Source organism: Pipistrellus hanaki (genome assembly GCF_964339955.1).
Source record: "Pipistrellus hanaki genome assembly, chromosome: 4".
Classification (NCBI taxonomy): domain Eukaryota; kingdom Metazoa; phylum Chordata; class Mammalia; order Chiroptera; family Vespertilionidae; genus Pipistrellus; species Pipistrellus hanaki.
Genome location: NC_140506.1, coordinates 22,552,303 through 22,574,369, shown reverse-complemented (window position 1 = coordinate 22,574,369; position 22,067 = coordinate 22,552,303). Strand labels below are relative to the sequence as shown.

The window sequence follows — 22,067 nt, the reverse complement described above, 5'->3', positions numbered from 1 at the left end:
CGTCTCTGAGCCGGGTGCTAGGGTTCTCCGCGTTGCCTCAGGCAGCTCCGCGGACAGCCCGAGGTCGCGCATGCGCAGAGCGACGAGAGCGCGGCGCCCCGGAGGCCAGGTTCCGTGGAGTGGGCGGGGGTGGAAAGCCTGCAGGCCCGCCCCCGATTCCGCCCCCAACGCACCGGGCGGGCAGGCGACTGGTAGGAGTGGCCGCGGGGGCGCACCCCATCGCCTCAAACCGGCCCGGGAAGAGCGAGGCGCTGGCGGGCCAACCTAGCCTCAGGTAACCGCGCCTCCCGACCGCTCACCGCCTATATGTGGCCCGCCACGATCGCCCTGCAATGGAGCGAGCCTGCCATCCTCCGTGATGGCGCTGGCGGAGCGGTACCTGCTCGACGCGCTCGCCTACCTTGAGTGCGCCCTAGGCCTCCTGGCCTCCGTGCTGCTCATGCTGGTGGGCTCGCCCTATGGGCGCTACGCGTCGCAGAGCTCGGCCTGGCGGCTAGCTGCACCCACCGCCTGGCTGGTGCAGGAGCTGCCCTCGCTGGTCGTGCCCTTCTTCGTGTGCGTCCGCACGGCGGCCGAGCGCCTCTGCCACTGGCCCAACCGCGTCCTCCTGGGCATGTTCTTCGTCCACTACATACAACGGTAACGGCCGGCTGTCCCGCGCCCTTCTCTGCGCCCCCGACCCGGCTCCCTCTGCTCGCGCCCGGCTCTCCCTTTTGTTCCTGTGTCCCTGGCACTCCTTTCCACCCACCCGCCGTCCCGGGCCGGGCTCCTCGTCCCTACGCCCCCAGCCGGCTCCTTCCGCCTGTTTCTACACACCTACCCCCCCAACACACACACACACACGCACACGCACACGCCCCCTTCCCCCAGTTTACTGCTCTTTCCTTGCGTGTGCCCCAGGCTCCCTCTGCGACAGTCCGCTCCATTCTCACCTGCCCCCCCCGCCCCCCCCCCGTAGTCCTTGGTGCCAACTCACTGCGCTCCCACCAGCCCCGAGGGACCCCCCACTCCCCAGTGCCTGGTGTCCTCTCCCTACCTTTAGGCCCGCTTCTGTACCCTGCCAAGCTAGCTTGGAAATATTGGTCTGGAAAAGGGGTGAAGCGTTAGAGAACTTGACAGGTGGTGGGGGTGGGGGAGATAGAAGAGACTTGTGTAGGTGAAAAGGGGCCACATGCTAACCCGACTAGCTCCGGGAAGGCCTGTGTGGAGGGGAGGGCTTGCAAACCCAAAGTCACCACAGGATGGTCTGAAATTAAAACTTTTACTAAATAAAAAACAGGCTATACTGGTGTCTTCCCTAACAAAGATCAACTTTAATCTTGACTAGCTTATTGTCTTTTTGTATCTGTCATAACGTACCTTTGGAGTGTCCAGGTAACTTCGCTTTTTCGAGACCCTTCAGGGCACAACTAATGCACCAGGACAAAGACCACCAATTTCCTCGTTGTTGTGATCAAGTTAATTATTGACTTAACTATCCTGTAACTCGCCTGTGTAAAAGAAGCGTGTGTCTTGTCATTTTACTTTTTGTCCAATCCTTTTTCACCCGCCTCCCTGATCTATGACCATTGGATTTCATGTAACCCACTTACCTCTCCTCCTTTGATTGTAATGTATAAAAGCAAGATGAAAAACTGCCATTTCTCTGGAACATTATCACAATCCGTTTGGCTCAAATAAACTCACAAAAATTCTTTACAGGTTTGAATGTTTCTTACATTAACACTTGTTAGAAAATTTCAACCTAGAACGTGTTAGCTATACAATAATCCTGGGCTTTATTGAAGACCAGAGCGTCTGGCCAAAGGTAAACACACCCAACCCCCCAGCAACATTTCTGGCTCCTTTTCGCCCTTTTCCATTTGGTATCCTTGTCAGTGGGACTGTTTTCTCCTGGGTAGGTGATTGCCTGGAAAGCTGCTTTCCTGGAAGGACTTTGTAAATCCCCCTGTATAGTACTCGGGGGCAGAAATTGGTCACTTCTGAGACTTTAACCTCTGAATTATGCACAGGACCAAGGATTAGGGTAATAGCTTTCCAAGCAGTGACTTTAGACATAGATAGAGAACTTCCAACTCTTGGTTTTTGTGAAGAATTTTAGTGGCTGTGTCTGAGATCTTCAGGTTCTTCTGATAAGCTGGGCTCTCCAGCTCTTAGGCTTTGGCTTTTACACGGCTAAACCAAAAGGCTGAACAAAAGCTGGAAATCAAAATATAAAATTTTTGATTCAGACTTCAGAAGGCTGCACAATTAAAAATAACGTTTTCTACATCAAGAAAGCTGGGCTCACTTATTCTGTGAATGTGGGCAGGTTATTGAAGCTCTCTGATTTGGTCCCACCTTACAACACCCACTGCATAGAGAGGTAGGAAGAAGTCAGCATGCTTGTATCTCTGTGTGTGTCTGTCTAGGAACTTCTCTTCTGTGTGGTTAATTAGGACACAGGAGTCCTTCCTGGTGCAGTGTGTTGTCATCTGCCTTTATGCAGGCACCTTAAGTAGGCAGAGTTCATACTCAACAAAGCCTGTCTGAGTCCTGTTCCCTAATATTCCAAGAGTATTTCATTAAACAAAGTTTCTGTCAGCCTGCTGGATTTTTTTATAATATGGTTGAACATTACCAAATTTGTGGGTGCAATTTGAATATCAGTAGAACTCTTGTGCTATATACACTTTGCCATACATATATCAGACCTGTGTTTGTCCATATGTCCATTTCTCGCTGGAGTCAGTTTGCCAGGTGTTACTAATTCCCATCACTTGGGACCTGAGATGAATTACTAAATTGCTTTCCAGTGGGTTTCCCCATCTATAAAACACAGTGATGATGCCAGCTTATGGGATTGACATTAAACAAAGGCAGCTCCATAAAATGCTTTCATAGTGTTGGCAAATTTGAATGCTAAATACATGATAAATAATACCATTTTAGATTGTCATGCAAGTGGGCAGATCCTTCCCTATACTCTGTGTCTTTCATGCATGCTGCTGCCAGCTTTGAGTGCCAATAAAATTTTTTTGAAGATATGGCATTGGGAAAGAATAGAGCACTTTAGAGAACTTTGTTTGAAAGCCTGGCTAAGCTTTTGAACTTAAGTTATGATGTTTAATCCATTCTATGCTCACTCTAGTGAATTAAAGAATGCAGCCTCCCAAAAGTCCAACGTCATTTCTAGAATTTTATACAAGGCTGTTGGACTAGAGATTGCTAGGACTGCAAACTCTGGTGCCTAGACTAGTAGCTTTAGAAACTCTGCCCTGAGGATTTGCCTACTCAGGTGTAGTTTTGAAATCCCCTTCCCTACCAGCTCCCTAATCTATGACCAACAGATTTCATGTAACCCCACTGGGTTATTTTTTATTTTTTAAGTTGCACATCTCACTTTGCACATAGCCTGTGTGGTTTCAGGACATTGAATTTTTCCAAATAGAAAAGATAAACATTTTCCATTCTACCCTAGCAACTAATTTATTAAACAGTCATCTGACCTAAGTTGGTGAGCATTTAGAAGAGAATAGAAGCACCAGCTGCATTTAGCACTTATTACAAGGAATGCAGCTGAGCTGGGAAACACTTAATGGAGTCCCTCATTTGTACAGAGCAATGCAAGTGATATTGGCCTGAATAAGAGAGAAGATTGTATGAATACTTCTCTTGCCTTTAGCCAGAGTCTGGCTAAGGCAAGAGAAGTATTAATCGGGATGTGCTCCAGAAAGAGACTGACCAGGCCCAACTGGTGGCAACTTACAGAACTTGGCAGATGTTTGGGGGGTGGAGTGGAAGGGGGGGGGGCAGTGTGAACTCTGAAGAGGGAGGCTAGGCCCTGTCCTCAGTAAGTTTTAGCCTCTCCAGGGGGTGGGAAGGACTGAAGCCAGATGGAGGGGCCCTCTAGGTCAATGGGAAAGAGTATTTGTGTACAGGAGAGGGGACACTTGAACATCTTTCTTCATCCAGCAAATATTTACTGAGGATTAAGCTGTGTGTCCAGCACTGCACACATTATTGGGGTTATAGAGACAAGATCGGCCTTTAAGGAATGGAAGACAGATTATAGAGAATCTGAGAGATCTTTTTGGCTGAAGAGCCAGGGATGGAAGGGAAGTCTTGAATGGAAAGAGGGAACAGCTGTGTGAAAGAACGTGCCATGGCCCTGATCTCTTTCCTGATAGGTGGCAAAGGTCATCTGTGGGAACATTTTATCCATGACAAGGAAATCCCACTCAAGCATGTGGTGTCTTTACTATGACAGGTTGGGATCCACAGAGGGAGAATATTGAATGGCCCCAGATTGCAGACTTTCAAATACCCACAAGGCCTCTTCCTGACAACCACCCTAGGTCTTAGCAGACCCCCATCATCAGATGTGTTCCATATTCCCCATTGCCTTGCAGACACAAAAATGTGCAAATTTCCACAAGTAATTAAAAAAACATGGTGAAAGGGAGTCTGCTTACATGGAACAGAAAGTAAAATGGAAAAATTGTAACATGATGGAGAACAAATGCTGATTTCTGTCCATAGCCAGCCTCTTGAGTGAGAAAATTGAAATGCTTTGTAGCTCCATGGAACCTGGCTATTGTATAACCTTCAGCTCACTATCAACAGAAAATGGATTTATATAATACATTACCTAAACTACCTTTAAGTCCAAGTATTTCATAGTTACTCCTAAAGATAATTTCCATTGTAAAGGATTTTCAACTTCAGTCTGACTTAATTCCTTTTCTCAAAGAGAAGGAATGCTCATTCCCTGCAGTTCCTAGATGAAGACAACCTGTGAGAAAAGGCTTTTGAATACCCAGACCTGCTGTAACAGACACTCTGGACCCTAGACCCTGGGTCTTGACAGGGGCTAAGTATGTCAGTCTAGCAGGTGTGCTGCCTTTTTTACTATCTGAGCCTGATTCCCAGTCCCTAAGCGACTCTTCACTGTGAGAGACTGCCCTAGAGCCACTCTGATCCTTGAACTGCAGTCTAACTAGATGAAAAGTCAGATAAAAGCCATGCCTGGAAGACACTCTCTCCACTCCCATTCTGGCTCCTAATTGGTCTAAGTCTGTGATTGCCAAACTCATTATTCAACAGAACCAAATATCAAGAGTACATGATTGAAATTTCTTTTGAGAGCCAAATTTTTTAAACTTAAACTTCTTCTAACTCCACTTCTTCAAAATGGACTCGCCCAGGCCATATATTTTGTGGAAGAGCCACACTCAAGAAGCCAAAGAGCCACATTTTGTCTGTTGGCCCACGAGCTGGTTTGCCGACCAGGGGTCTAAGTCAAAGGAAAATCTGACAGCTACATGTATTTCCAAAGCAAAGTAAAACTAAAGGGAATAACATAAAAGGAGAAAGGCTGAAAACTGCTGAGGGGAAGCAGAGTGTTCCCTTCAGGAAGGCGTGCTGCATCTATCGATAGATGTCTGGCTACTGAAGACCGGGCTCTTGTGTCTTCAGAGCCAGGAGTGTTTGGTCCACCTGAGGATGCTCAGGCTTGGGGAAGGACAGGATGGAGAAGAGGACCTTCTCTCCCTCCTGGAGTTCTGAAGGCATAGGCATCATTGCCTGAACCTGCCTTTTCTCCTCCTGACATTGGCTGTGGCATCAGGGTCACTACTGTCCTCTTCAAGAGCAGAAATTAAGAAAGCAATAGAATAGACCTGTGTCATTCTTCTTAAGGCCATTTTGGGCCATGGCCACTTTTCTGACATTCACATGAGACCAAGGTCCTTCATGAATATCTTTCCCAGTGTACATGCTGGGACTCTGTGTAACACTGTCTTGAATGCATGTTCTCCACCTCCAGCACAAATGCCCCAGACTGCAGCATCTATCTGAAAGCCAAGTGCAGGGTCTTGTACAAGAACATTTTTCTAAGGAAGTATAAGTGATGGCTCCAGACTATAACTGTTTTTTTTTTAATTTTTAATTAAATTATTATCTGTGTACATATACCATTGCCCCCCCTCCCATACTTCCCCTCCCTCCCCAGAGTTTTGTGTCCATTGGTTGTACTTATATGCATATATACAAGTCCTTCGGTTGATCTCTTATCTATAACTGCTTTAACACATTGCAGACAGATCACGAGGATTCTTGCTTCATATTACACAGTGTTTTACAATGATCATACTTTAAAAAGATATTAGCTTATAAGAACATGTAATAAATAACTTCGAAATGCAATGGGTATTTAATTTTAAAGCTTGCCTTTAACATTTATGTAAAACGTTTTTTTGTACTCTTTCAATAGAAACTTATCTGGCCATTGGATAAAGCTAGCAATTAAACTATTGGTTCGAAAAATACTAATCTAGACTAAGGATTGGCAACATTTTTATTTATTTATTTATTTATTTATTTATTTATTTTTAAGAAAAGGGCTAAATAGTGCATATTGAAACTTTGTGGGCCAACAGACAAAATAGGGGATATTGTGTAGGTATTTATAACAGAGGAGAAAACAAATTTTCACAAAAATTTTATTAACACAATTTAAAATACAACAATATCTCAGTGCAGTTTTTGTCATGCAGCTGTAATGAGAAGGAAGGACTTATTCCTTTGGTGGGGGATGACATTTCCCATCCTTGGACTTCAGTGTTAGTATCGATATTTCCCAAAGTCTGTTGTAAGTGTCCACCTCTTAGTGCTAATTAGCACCTCTTAGTGCTAATCTGCAGTGAAATTTTATCTTGGAGAATGGCTTTCCACACAGGCATTGCCAAATATTGATATCAGTCCATGAGTTTATTATTTTAATTGAGCATGTTCATTCCTTGAGAGCCATTTATCAAATTATTTTAGATTTTCTCAATATTTGTCTTTTAGTGTGTCATTGCTTGTAGATTAGTATCTTCCAATTGAATATTGGGTGTCAACTCAATTACACAGTTAAATTATTTTTTAAATATAGAAATCAAGGTTCAAAAAACTACTTTGATTCTAGAAATTATATCCACTGCAAATTTCTGTAAGAATGGAGACAGCACCTCTTCTTTTAACTTCAACAGCATAAAAAGTATATAAAGCAGTTTGACATGGCTTGCCATTCAAACCATGTCAATTATCATTGAAATGACTTACACACAATATAAGTTTTGCATTTAAGTGATGTTTTGTCTTACAGTGTAGGGTTGAATTCACTAAGAAACATTATCAAATCTGCAGCAAAAACTAATTTCCAAAGCCCTTCAAAACTCAATAATAATGAGTGTATAAGCCCTGGAGAGAATGTAAAATTCTCTGTTGACCCTAATGTTCAATCACATGACATAGATTGTTCTGGAAAGTACAGGGAGTAGCATTAAACACCTACATCTTAACAAGTTTTATAAATTTGTAATGGGTCCATTTTTCTGTTCCATACATTTTTACTATCGGGCTGTAACAGTAGATTCTACTTTGGATTGTATAGAATTCGTGTTTTCTCAATTTCTTTGGAAATACTCTTGTTTCCAGTTGTTCCACAGAGACTATTTTAAAAGCCTCGTTCCTCAATCAAGTCAACCTTGGCATTGACTCCTTAAATAAACAACTGAGCAGTATCAGTGACATCCATGGACCCAACAAAAGCCGAGGAAGACTGCTCAGTCAATCTTGTGCCTTGTTTTTTAATCTTTATTGTTTATATTATTACAGATGTGTCTCTTTTCCCCCCATATCTCCCCTCCATCCAGTTCCCACTCCACTGTCCCCGTCCATAGGTGTGAGATTTTTGTCCAATCTCTTCCCAAACTCCCACACCTCATTCCCCCCAGCCTTGTTTTTTAATTGACTATTGGCATTGCTCCTGATGCCCCAACTCCTCAAGCAGCTGCTCTCACGGAAAAGCTAGTGCTGCAAGTTTGTATTGTCTAGGCATGTTCCTTTGGCTGTTGCTGCAACCAATTAATTCCCCATGGGGGTATGGCTTCCCTTGCTTGCCTAACTTGGTAACTTCCTGTGGTTGTGGCCTCATTTTCATTTCTTTTGTAAAGAAATTCTGTGATGAGATTCTGTTTTAAATTTTCTTCATTTTTCTGACCTTTCCTGTGAGTTGGAGATACTCTGATGAGTGTGTGGTCTGGTAATGCCAACCTCTATGCTTTTGGCATAACTGGCATGTCATTGCATAACAAAGATTGCTTTGCCACCTCTAGTAATATCCACACTCCACCTTTCCTTCAGGACATGAACAATAAGTTCACTTGTCTTGACATGGATATCACTGATACTAAAATAAATGTATCAAACAAGGATACCCATAGCACTCCAAACACTGTGTCATGGTAATTTACAGTGCACCAAGCAGCCATGCAGAGGCTTGAAATCACCACATACAGGCTCTATCACAACCACTCAAGTCTGCAAGGGTAACTGCAGAGCAGCTGCAGAAAGTATGTACACAGGTGACCAGACCTGTTCCAATACCACTTTATTTACGGACAATGAAACTTGAATTTCATGTAATTTCCATATGTCATAAAATATTCTTTTGATTTTTCTCCCTACTACTTAAAACTGTAAAAGTCATTTTTAGCTTACAGTCTGTACAAAAAGAGGTGGTAGTGCTGACAATCTAGAGTCAGGTTACTACGCAGCACAAGACATGAGTGTCAGGAGGAAAGGAGTGTGAGGGAAAAACAAGAGAGGTTTGGGTTTCACCTTTACAAGGTGCCAGCCAGTGTTTGCTGCATTCAGAATTCAGCCCTGCACTTGAAACTGAATTGGGAGGACTATCAAATGTTAGCCGCCCTATACATGCTTCTGATGTCCTGGAGGGAAACACTACCGCCTTTGCAGAATGTTTCATCAGAGTCACTTCTTTAACACTTCATTCATCTATACTTTTGAAACATGCATCCTCTTTTCTTCATAAATTTGTAATTTCTTGTCCTTATTCTTTTTTCTCTTTAAACTTAATGTGCACCTAAGCCAGTATGGTATAACAGAAAAACATGATCTTTGAATTCCCCAAATTAACACGTTTGGCCAGTCACTAGCCCTGTAATCTGAAACAGATTACTTAACCACTCCAAGTCTTGATCTCATCCTCTGTGGAATGTGTATAAAGTCTCTGCTATGCAGGTAGCTGGGAGGCCTTATAGCTGATGGTGCTTAGTAGATGAGAGAGAGCCATTTGTGATGGTGACGGATAAAATGCTCAGACTAGGACGAGCTATGGGTTTTCAGATAGTAGAGGTTTTGAGAGCCTCTTGAAAACCTCAGTTTTCTATAACTCCTCATCAGTTTCACCTTCTTTATAATGAGAATCCTGAGTTTGCGCACTATGGTGTACATTATTGAAAGATGGTTAGTTTTCCCCCCTCTTTTTTCAAAAATATATTCTTTATTGATTTCAGAGAGGAAGGGAGAGGGGGAGAGAGAGAGAGAAACATCAGTGATGAGAGAGAAGCATTGATTGGCTGCCTCTTACACGCCCCCTCCCCCCCCCACTGGGGATCGAGCCCACAACCCCGGGCATGTGCCCTTGACCGGAATCAAACCCAGGACCCTTTGGTCTGCAGGCTGATGCTCTATCCACTGAACCAGCTAGGGCAAAGATGGTTAATTTTTTTTAATCTATAAGTTGTACCTTTAACAGATAGAGTAAATCAGTATGTGTTACTGAGAATAATTTATGTACAAGGAAGTGATATTAAAGCCCCAAGGCACTTAAAATAGAATTCCAGAAATACTTTATTGTTCTTTTTTATATGTTTCTTGTTTCCTCAGGTCCTTGATTTTCCCATTTCTGATCCGAGGAGGGAAGCCTACACCATTGTACTCATGTGTAATTGCATTCATATTCTGTACCTATAATGGCTACTTGCAAAGCAGATACTTAAGCCAATTTGCAGTGTATACTGATGACTGGATCACTGACCCACGATTCCTAACAGGTGAGTGACCTTAGTCGTGCATTCCACCTTGCCAGTCATACTTCATTGTTCATGTTCCAGTTATTTGCAGTGAGAAAGCCCACACTTTCCACACTTCTTGGGAGAGCAAAAAGTCAGATGGTTCATGACCTAGCTGCTGGGGTGTGTGAGGAGGGTAAGGGCGAGGGGGATGGAGTGGGGAGGGGGTGAGACTGGAGTGCTAGGGGCAGAATCAGGCTATCCTAGTGTCTCAACAACGGGAGATGATGCAGATGCACATCTCAGACACCAAAAGTGCAAATATCTGTGCTTTTTTGAGCAAGGAAAGGAGAGAAAGAAACATTGATGTGAGAGATTGGCTGCCTCCCATGCATCAAACCCACAACCTGGGTATGTGCCCTGACTCAGAATTGAACCCAACACTTTTTGGTGCACAAATCAGACGACACTCCAACCTCCTGACACACACCGACCAGGGCACAAATACCTGTTCTTAAGACAAACATAAATATAGCAATAAGGTTCAGCAGCTTGAATAGCCAGAACACTGAGGAAACTTGGGCACTAATTGTTCATCTTATCTAAGATAGCCGTGCACCTCCTACAGTTAATTGTAACACGTTCATATGTAACTTGCCCCTATAACCCCTCCTAAGAGATATGAGATTAAACCTCAAATTCTCAAGCTGCCCCACAGTCCTTCATCCTAAACTCCATAAAGTTACCTTTTGTTTGGCTTTTTCCCTATATAAATCTGTAATGATAGAGAAAACTAACATTTGAAGTACTTTGTTGTTAACAAAGTGCTTTTACATTTCTCAGTCATAGTTTTTTCTGTGAATTAAAATTTTATTCCCAGGGCAGTGCCCTGGTCATATCTGAATTCTTTTCTTAGGAGGGAGCTGCCTCCTCATCTATCAAAAGAAGGATGGGGGAGAGCCGAAACCGGTTTGACTCAATGGATAGAGCGTTGGCTTGGGGACTGAAAGGTCCCGGGTTTGATTCCAGTCAAGGGCATGTACCTTGGTTGTGGGCATATCCCCAGTAGGGGGTATGCAAGAGGCAAGATCGATGACTCTCTCTCATCGATGTTTCTAACTCTCTATCTCTCTCCCTTCCTCTCTGTACAAAATCAATAAAATATATATTTTTAAAAAAAGAAGGATGGGGGAGAAAATGTTTCAGTATCCTTTTCTAACGCCACAAATCCGTGCCTCCGGGAAACACTAAATTATATTGTTTGTACACTATCCCAAATATCTTCTTGATTACCTGCCTTTAGACAACCCAATTTTCTTCTGCCCCAACCATTAAACGCAGGAGAGAGAACAGGCCTGGCCATCAGCCAGGAGCTGCACATGTATGTGTCTTATGCTTCCCCAACACGCTGAGAAGAGTAGAAAGTAAGTCCTTTCACAGGAGAGAGGGAGAATCCGTGGGTTAAGCTGCTGGCCCGCCATCTAAATTGAGTAAATAGCAGAGCAAGGGTTTAAACCTGCTCACCACACTGGTTTCCCAAAAGTAGCGAGGGGAGGGTTTTAGTTTTTAATCTAAGAGATAAGGGTTTTAATGCTTATTTGTGATTCTCACAGGAATCATTATTTGAATAATTTTGATGAACAACAACAAAACAAAAGAATAATTTTGGTCTGTGAATATCATTGTCATTTAAAGGAGACAGACCACATCACCTGCAGATACTTTGGAAGCTGTTTAAAATTTAAGACACTGATAAATTGTACACAGACCTATTGGCTTCTTTACAATTGAAGGGAAGGTATCAAAAATGAAAAAAAAATAATAGGGAAACAAACTAACTCTTTTTGCATTTTATTTCATAGAGCTCAGTTTTGTAAGGAGACTAACGAAATTGCATAAATAATTGATTACATTTAAGATACTTACCATGAAGAGGTAAGCAAATAATAATGATAATATCTTAACAAAAGATTTTCCAGAGCAGTAAAAGTCATTGATCTAAAAGAGTTTTTACAAAAATTTTCAAGATTCCCCAGATATGGAATCAAATGTTTAGCTTAGATGGACCCCAATCTAGACAGCAAAGGAAGCTTGTCTCTTTGAAGAAGAATAAAGTAAGCATGGAATTTTCAGAACATGATACTTTCTGGGACCTCAAATTGGGGGCCATATCACCTAGCAGTGACATACTGAAATGAAAAAGAAAATTAAAAAATGTGGTGAATCAGCTATAAATTTACGAATTCACTAAGTGAGTTATATTACAAAATCTGGTAGGAACTGTTACAAGCATGCCAAACTCACGGTTGGCAGACCACAAGTTTAACATGCCTGGAAGACAGCAGCCTACAGTGGCAAAATCAGAAGGACATTTTGAGACCCTTACCATAAACCAAAGTGCTTTAAAGTCCCTTTTCTAATTGTGAAAAACTAATACCATCATGATGACTGATGAGTAATTCCTAATGTTACTTTAAGCATACTTTTTTTTTTCATATTGAATGGAATACCACCATAAAGCAACATCTGCCTTTCACATTTTTGAAATATCTTGGAACAGTCAAGTTAACTCTTTTTTTTTTTTTTTAATCAAATCAAGTTATTTCTTTCATAAAACTCTATTTTAGCATTTTGCATTTTCATTTTGGCATTAATTGATGTGATGCTAATAAATCTCCTGTGAGGATAGCCCTCTGAAGACTTTTAAGAATGGGAGGGAAAGCTTTCTGAAAGCTATGAGGTGTCCACATGCGTGCCGTGGCAGTGGAAGATTTGTTGGGAGCTGAGGCAGGTGAGCAGACCTAGGAATACTGACTGATAAGTGAGCAGGAAATCAGCAGTGTTGGAAGCCATGGATATGTATGAAAATGTTCAAATGAGGTTATAAAAAAGGAAGCGAGAAGGACCAGAGATTAGCTCCTGGGAACCAGCTAACCAACCTCTGGGGACCTATGTGCATCACAATGAGGCACATGCTAAGATGTCACTTTACTTCTCTGCCGCATGGAGGAGGCAGCCATGCTTCACTGCTGTTACCACCATAAGTAATACTTCTAATCATCCCAGTCATTCTAAAAACATAGGTTGTGGCCATCATGTCAAAATATTTTGACTAGATCAGATAATTAATCTTATTAGAAAAACAAAGCCCTATTGAGCATACCTGAGAACAGTAATTATCTTTCTAAATAAAGGACCATATTATGATTTTTATTGTCAGTTATGGCTTATATGTTATATTAATAATGATAATTTGAAGGAGTACAGTGATATTGCTTTTTCAGGTCTGGGTTCACAAATTTTGTAGTTTATCAACCGTAACACACTCATGTGTTTTTTTCTTTCAGGTTTTGTCTTGTGGCTGGTAGGCATGCTGATAAACATTCACTCAGATCACATCCTGAGGAATCTCAGGCAACCAGGGGAGACTGGATACAAAATCCCAAGGGGTATGTACTGAAAGTGGAGAATTCATTCTAAAATTGCATTGCTATTCTATGGTGCCTTGCTATTCTAATTTTGCCAGATCTAGTAACTAATGTATAGTATGTATTAGCCGTAGTTTTTAATGTGAGTCACTATTATTCATAGCAGTCACTATGAATATTGTTTTATTAAAATGATAAATTCTGGCCAATTGAATGGTTATTAACCATAAAGGAAAGTCTAGTTATTTCTGTTTGGAAAGAGAAAATATGAGGAAGAATTTATGGTTTACAAAGGGTGTCTAATCATTTTTTAAAATATTACATAATAGATACCTTGACTGACCCTCTGAAAACAATCAAAAATGTTAAGTGAAATTTGTGGCAGGAGTCTGGCTAGGAGTTCAAGTTTCTTCACCTATGAAATGGAGATCATAAAATCTACTTTTTTGGGTTAACTAAAAGCCATTATTATTGCTCATAACATATAAAGGATTAATTAAATTAATAAGAAAAAGTCAACCAAACCACTAGATACTTAACACCAATAAAAACCTATCTACCCTTTTTCATCTTATTTTCAGCTTCTTCCTGATACAATTTAAATATATCAAATTATCTTAGTTCATATTCTTAAATTGTACTTCTTTGTACTTCTTTGCTCCATGCTTTGCTTTCACTAGATGAAAATTTTTTAAAAGTCATTTTAAATGTATGAATGTGGTGTCAGGAAGGGAGTCATCATCAGAGAGCAAAATCTAAGTGAGTCCTAGTGTCCAAAGTACACACAACAGAATCTGTGGCCATTGCTGCCCTCATGCTGCTTTGCAGCCCAAATTAGTGCCACTTGGAGGGTCTGAAAAACCTCAAGCCGTGAATTAGGATCCATGTCGTCCTGGTGGGTGGTACCCTCATACATGGGCCAGGCACACAGAAGGGTCCTGCCATCAGCTCAGGCCTCAGAGAGCCCCACAGACCACAGAGCACACTCCAAGGCTGCAGAGCCAATGAAGAAATCTGGCACAATTAAACGTGAGAGACTTCAGATCTTAGAGTTAATAGAAACAGATTAATATATTCAGTAATTAATATAAACAGATTAATATATTCAGTAATATACTGAATACTTAAATGTTTAAAAAATAAAAAGGATTGAAGTTATGAGTAAAAATGTGTGTGTGTGTGTGTATATACACACACTATATAAAGGACTAGCAAATATAAGTTATAAGTCAATAGAGCTTTTAAAACAGGAATCAAGTAGGTAAGACTAAAAGTTCAATGGAGCTGGAAAGCACACTTAAATACCTGGAAACCATACAAGGAGAATAGCAACATAAGGAACAAATGACAAAAAAAAACCTTACAAATATCAAATTACTTAAACTGGGGCCCTATAGAGTATGCAGCTCTGGCCGCAGGGCCTTTGCTTCTCCTGCCTAGAGGGCTTCCACCCCAATAACTGCAGCCCAACCCTCCCAGAAAGTCTGGGATCAAAATTCACCTACCCAAGGAGGCCTGTTCCCAGCCAGTCTGTTACCATGACCTCCCTCTTCCCCCATTTCGACTTCTGAGCCCTCTTACCCTGCTCTGCTCCCCACAGAACTCCAGACTGTGCTTTCCTTGTTTAGTACACTGAAATTTAACATTCCAGATGTGGGGGGAGGGATCTTATCCACAGTTTGTTTTAAGTGTCTAAACCAGGGTCTGGCCATAACGTAGACTTGATGAATCAGTAAAGTTTTGATGAGTGATTAAACCAGTGAGTGAGTGAGTGAGTGAGTGAAAGAATGAATCTGTCCTTGAAAATTAATATTTTCTTTAATTTTTAGTCTAGATTTCTATACAGATTCATTTTATTAAGCTGATTCATTAATTGTTCTGTATTCTCTGTCCTTGCTCAGGTTTTATCAGTTTGATCCATTAATTAATGAAGTAATATATATTAAAGTATATGAAAACTAGAGCATTTTTTTTTCTCAGCTAAAAAGATAGATATTGATACAGTTAGATAGTTACTACTAGAATTTGTGATATGAAATAGTAAAACTAGTAATGTTGGAAGTGTTTCATTGATTAAAATTCTGTAAAAGTTATATTTTCCCCATAGTTGAATTTATGTTCTCCAAAGTGGTATTTACTGTTCTCTCTTAAGTCAATATTTCCTTTTTAGTCAATGCAAGCTGGGTCTGTGCTTTCTTCTAGGAGGCTTATTTGAATACGTAAGTGCAGCCAACTACTTTGGAGAATTGGTTGAGTGGTGTGGCTATGGCCTGGCCACCTGGTCCGTTCAAGGAGGGGCTTTCGCTCTGTTCACCTTTTGTATTTTATTCACCAGAGCACAACAACATCATCAGTAAGTTTTAAAACATTTTCAACAATTTTAATTTGTTCTCTGACTTACTATATCAGTTTTTAGGTTAGATTTTTGAAATGTTAATATTAATTTGAATTGCCAAATCCCAGTTTATACCATGCGGTGTCTAAAAAACACAAAATCATGGAAATATCTGAAGACTAATCCAGCTATAAGGAATCATTGGTTACACATCAGCATTATCATTTTGTCCACCCTGTTCTGAGGCTCTGAATTTATACTGCTGGACTCTGGACCTGATGGTCAAGTTAAATGTCAAGCAGGACATTTGGGATCTGACCTGGAACACACTGATTACAAGGAGGAATGCTGACTGTGCAGTGATGGGAGCGCAGAAGGCCTGCAGCTGGAGGGAAGGTTCAGCATCCTCCCCACAGAGCCTGTTCATACCTAGGTTCCTGATGGACTATGGACTCTGTGCATCCCCCCGCCCCCCTGCCCCCCCCACACACACACATCACCTTCAGATTCTTCCTTCAGGACCAGAAGGATTCATACTCTAAACAGGCTTGACTGAAATAATATGTCAGTACTTTAGACTAAATATACATTACAACGTCCTAAAAATGGACAAAACAGCTAGATTTCATTCATCAATAATGATGACAATAGCCAGCTAATCTCAGCCCAACTTGAGGTCCTGTGTTTCCGGGAATCTGTGCTCTACCCCCTTCCACCTCCACCTCCTCTTTTTAACTACCTTCTCCTGGCTCCAAGATGCTGCTCCCAGATATTTGTTATGTTAAGTTTTTAGAAGTGAATATTGGCTGATTTCTAATGATAAAAACAAATAAGATTATGCTGATATTTTAAGAAACTGGATCAGGGGAGGATTGAAAAAGAGCATGCCAGGCCAATTGTTAGGTTCACTCCTCAAATGAAAATGAAACAGGAAAATCCCTCTCAGTATTGGAATATGTAACATACAGAAATAGAAAATACATAATTTCATTTTATGAAATACATCATTTCATTTTCTTTGCTTCATGAAGATTCATGAATTGAAAGGGTTCTTTGCCATTTGTTTGGTGTTTAAATTAATGTTGGTGTAAACCAATTTTAATTGCTGAGTAATCAATCAATTCAGTGTAGTGGAAGTATGTTTACAAATGTTGGATTTACAAACTGAGTACAAAATGAAAGCTGTTCTTTTTTCCCCCCCTAGTAATCCAGTGAACCCAACTAATTAGCCCATCTGATAAACTGATTTCAAAAGAAAACAGTCCACAGAGCTATCCCTGCATCAAAGCAGCATTTTGTTATATTAATTTCTGTCTGTAACAGAAGTATTTAATTCATAAATGATTATCTTGATCATTGAGTGCTAGGTCGGACACATGTTGGGTCAGCTGTGCCAAGTGCTAACAGATATTCTGATTTGAGGGTAACATTTCAAGGAATTTTAAGACTTGTTTTCACGTGACTTCCTTCCCTTCTGCCTTGGGCAATCGTGCTTGCTTATGCAGTGGACCAGAGCGCAGGCTGCCCATACTTCTGCAGCTGTGAGGTGATAGAGTGAATACATATGTAAACCTGTCATGTCTCAGAGCTGCACCTTGGACCCCAGCTAGGGAGGATAGCCTTTGAGCAGGGGCTTTGTTGAAATAAAAAACATACTTACCTATTTGTTAAGTTTAATGTCACTGCATTGTAAATTCAGTGTGTCTTTAAGACACTGATAGTGTGATGATTACAAATATGTTAACAGCCCCATTCATCACACTTAAATACAAAGAGCAGGACTTGTGAGCCCTTGCAAAGTGTTTGTTCAGCTATCACCAACCTATCTCTACTAGAGAAAGACTTCCACAAGAGAAATGTAGGAACAGGAAACTGTTTGTGAGCCAGAAAAATAGTAACAGCTTTGAAGAATTACCTCAGAATTAGCATAACCTAAATTAGATGAAGTGGGTAGTCCTGGGGGGCGGGGGGGGGGGGGGGGAGGGGGGCGGTGCTATAATTTCACTTTCAACCAGAAGGCACATTAGTTCAGGCACCATAATCACAAAATCAAGACAAAAAATTGGCATCCAACCCTGGTCCGTTTACATGAGTGAGAGCTTTTTTATTCTATAGATAGATATGTGAGTGGAGCCGAAACTGGTTTGGCTCAGCGGTAGAGCATCAGTCTGCGGACTGAAAGGTCCCAGGTTAGATTCTGGTCAAGGGCATGTATGTTGGTTGCGGGCACATCCCCTGTAGGGGGTGTGCAAGAGGCAGCTGGTCGATGTTTCTCTCTCATCGATGATGTTTCTAGCTCTCTATCTCTCTCCTTTCCTCTCTGTAAAAAAATCAATAAAATATATTTTAAAAAAAAAGAAAAAAGAAATATGAATGGAAAAAAAATAATAGAAATCATGCTGCTTATTCCCCTTTTAAAAGTATTTATGCATATACCCTTAATCATAAATCTTCAAATATAATTTTTGAGGTGGATTTGTGATCTTAGTGATGAAGTAATTGGGAAAATTTTCCTCTAATCATTTAACAAGCTATATTTTATTCCTATGAAATGGTTTCTGTGAAGTTCATTTAACATATTTCTTGTTGGGTGAGAAAATTCTGCTCTGATAAAGGTTCTTTTTGACAGCGGGTAGAATCCAGCCTGCTGCATAGCACTTCATGGCAGGGCTGTCACAGCCCTCTAACATCCTGCAGGCATGTGGGCGTGCTGGCCTGCTTTTTCTATTTTAGGCTGTCCTTTGCCTCCATTCTTATTCTTTTTAGGCTAGTGTGTCTCTCTTCAATGGACAGTTTCATCTCCTGCCTCTCCTAACACAGTGCCCAGCGATGTTGATTTATGGGGAAGCTGTTAGAAACTTGTTCATGGTTCATGTTTTAAGTCCCAAGCAGGCTGTCTTAGTCTGTTCAGGCTGCTATAACAATACCTTATAAATAGCAAACATTTCTTTCTCACAATTTTAAAGGCTGAAAGTCTGAGGTCAGGGTGCCAGCATGGTCAGGTTCTGGCAAAGGGCCTCTTCTGGATTTCAGACAGTACCTTCTTGCTATGTCCTCACATGGCAGAAGGAACAAGGAGCTTTTGGAGGGCCCCTTTTATTAGGACACTAATCCCACCATGTGCCTCCAGCCTCACTTCCCAAAATCTTCATCTCCTACTACCATCACCTTAGGTTTTTAACATACGAATTTGGGGGGTACACATTCAGACAGTTGCATAGGCCTATAAAAAATGTCAGTGATTAATGAGTAAATATATGTATAATGCACTTGTGCACTCTTTGCACTGCTGTTGCTTGTGGCCATATCTGCCATAAACATTCTTGTCTGCAGCACATCACTGAGCTGGAAAAGGCTGTTGTTGCTACACTTGATCCACAGGTCCACTGCCCGGCTCCTCGGGACTTTGCTCATTACATGTCCTTTTGGGTGTACAGAACAGCATCTGAAATTAAACATGGTATTCTCCCATAATTCTCTATTTGTGGTTTATAGTGCTAAATCTCACCAAAATCTAAATTTCATAGGACTTCACTCACTCACTTTGTTTGGTGTTGTCATATGTTGCTGTCATGTTGACAAATAACTAATTGTTTTCCATCATAAGTTTTAATCTGTTTAGAATTCTTTTGAGCTCATGGAAACTCCATTTTTCTATTTCTTCATCGTGTCAAATTATTTAAAATTTTTATTCTGTCTACTTAGTTTCTATCCTTTTCAACTAGCTGTTACCCTAACATGAAGGAAGGTGTCTTTGTTGATATAATTTATATCAGAATGGAAAAGACCTGTTTGTTCAGAATGCAGGGCCCAATGATGAATGAGCCCATGTTGTATTTTCCCAGGTCTGTTTCAGAGTTGCTAGTTTGGGTGCCCCTTCATACCAGACTCTGGGTATGAAGCAGTAGTTTTCTCCTGGGGATTGGAAAAAACTACCAGTCACCAGAAAATAATTAAGATATAACTACTGGATTCCTCTCCTCTCCCCCAGTCTGCACACTTCCTAGGTCTGGAAAGATGTCTCCTCCGTATTCTAATCAGCACCTTTATCACAAATCAGTAGTTTTTCTTGCCAATATAAGGGAGGGTTATGTGAGTCACTTCTTTTGAATCATACTTTATAATCACATATATCTAATTGTTCATAATATAGATAAAATCAACCTATGTATCTGAAATGCCAAAGTTTTTATTACTATTAAAAACTTTATGCCTTGGTGATAAAAAAAATATTGTTCCTTTTGCTAGCATGTATTATATTTTTAAGTGACAAAATTATTTCCTTTTTTAATGTCTTTTTTTTTATTGTAGGTGGTACCTTGAGAAATTTGAAGATTATCCAAAATCCAGGAAAACTCTAATTCCATTTTTGATTTAAGTCCATTGTCAGTGTAATTATCTTCAACTTGATGCTTTTTTAAATAATGTTTCTCTAGGGATTACATAAATGAATTATTTCTCTGTCATTTTCCTGCTACTTCATCTTTTTCAAGATTTGCCCTAGGAATTGTTTTCCTAGTTAAAAAAAAAAAAAAAAAAAAAAAAAAAGAGCTACCTAATAACTTACCAGTCAAACTGAAATGCAGCTTGGAAGTATTCTACTTGAAGTATACCAGGGTAGGGCTCTGGAGCTCTGAGTAATGGCTGCTGACCATTTCTCTGATTTTGGACTTTTCGTTATGTCTAGCTGAATGTGCACAGGACCAGAATGTACATACCGTCTTTGAAGACCTTTATGGACCAAAACCTTCCATTAGCCCTTGTACAATCCCATAGAACAGTTCTGACAAGATCAAAGGCAATATTGTGCCTTCTCCCCATAGAGGCATGATCTGTCTTCTGGGTCCCTCTCATCCCACTGGGTACCCACAGTATAGACAGGGACTCGGGGAGATGCATGGCCTCTCCCTATTGGGTGCTGTGCAGGCAGAGAACTTGGGGATGGAGAAAGGAGATGTCTGAGGCCCAGCTGAGGCCTGGACAAAAGGCACCTGCTGCTGCTCCAGCCTGGCCCACCAGGTGACTGCGCTGGCAGGGCACGATGCTGGGATAGTTATAAGGAGCAAGCTCCTCTCTCCCCCACAGAGGGACTTTGTGGAGGTGTGAGGGTGGGAGTAAACAGGTGCGGCAGGGCAGTTGGACCTCCTGCACATCCCAGTCTCGGTTCACTTGCCGTAAACCAGCATTATTCCCTGGTCTGAGGTGCTTTTTCTTTTCTTTTCTTTTCTTTTCTTTTTTTTTTTTCCCCCTAAGTTCCAGATAGATCTAGATTTTTTTTTTTTTTTTTTTTTTTTGAGAGGGAGATAGAAAAACATTGATGTAAAAAAATAAATAAATAATTGATGTAAGAGAAACTGATCACCTGCCTCCTACACATACCCTGACCTGGGATCGAGCCCACACCAGGGCATGTGCACTGATGGGATCAAACCAGTGATCTTTTGATGCATGGAGCCACACTCAACCAACTGAGCCACACTGGCCAGGCCTAGAACTAGAAATTTTGAAGGCACTTTTTTAAAAGTACATCTCAGCATTGCAAAATGACACCTTGAAGCAGAATTTCTTGCTTAAGATGCATTTGAAGGTTCATGAATATATCATAAATGGCAGTAAGAGAAAATGCACTACTTGCCAGCCGGCATGGCTCAGTGGTTGAGCATAGACCTATGAACCAGGAGGTTACAATTCAGTTCCCAGTCAGGGTATATGCCGGGTTAGGATTTTGATCCCCAGTGTGGGATGTGCAAGAGGCAGCCTGTCAATGATTCTCTCATCATTGATGTTTCTCTCTTCCTCTGCCTCTCCCTTACTCTCTGAAATCAATTAAAAAAAAAAAAAAATATATATATATATATATATATATATATATATATATATATATATATATGGCCCAGTGCACGAAATTAGAGCACGGGTGGGGGTGGGGGGTGTCCCTCAGCCCAGCCTGCACCCTCTCCAATCTGGGACCCTTGAGGGATGTCTGGGATCGGGCCTAAACAGGCAGTCAGACATCCCTCTCACAATCCAGAACTGCTGGCTCCCAACTGCTCGCCTGCCTGCCTTCCTGATTGCTCCTAACCGCTTCTGCCTGCCAGCCTGATCACCCCCCTAACTACTCTCATGCCATTGATGTCCAACTGCTTCCCTGCCAGCCTGTTGCCCCAACTTCCCTTCTCTTCTGGCCTGGCCACTCCTAACTGCCCTCCCCTGCAGGGTTAATCGCCTCCAACTGCCCTCCCTTGCAGGCCTGGTTTGGATCTTTGACCACATGGGGGCAGCCATATTGTGTATTGGAGTGATGGTCAATCTGCATATTACTCTTTTATTAGATAGGATAGAGGCCTGGTGCACAGGTGGGGGCCAGCTCGTTTGCCCTGAAGGGTGTCCCACATCAAGGTTAGGGTTCCCTTGGGGCGTGGGGCAGCCTGAGCAAGGGGCCTATGGTGGTTTGCAGGCTAG

At 41.5% G+C, this 22,067-nt stretch overlaps 1 protein-coding gene across 1 annotated transcript; it reads left to right on the top strand.

Annotated features, from left to right (window-relative positions):
* Positions 1-70: 70 nt before the first annotated feature.
* On the top strand, positions 71-20,071 carry SRD5A1 (steroid 5 alpha-reductase 1). The gene is made up of 5 exons (XM_084881661.1): positions 71-639; positions 9,718-9,884; positions 13,190-13,291; positions 15,473-15,623; positions 19,917-20,071. The coding sequence occupies exons 1-5, from the start codon at positions 359-361 to the stop codon at positions 19,981-19,983; spliced, it is 768 nt and encodes a 255-aa protein (XP_084737787.1). The 5' UTR covers positions 71-358; the 3' UTR covers positions 19,984-20,071.
* The last annotated feature ends 1,996 nt before the right edge of the window (positions 20,072-22,067 follow it).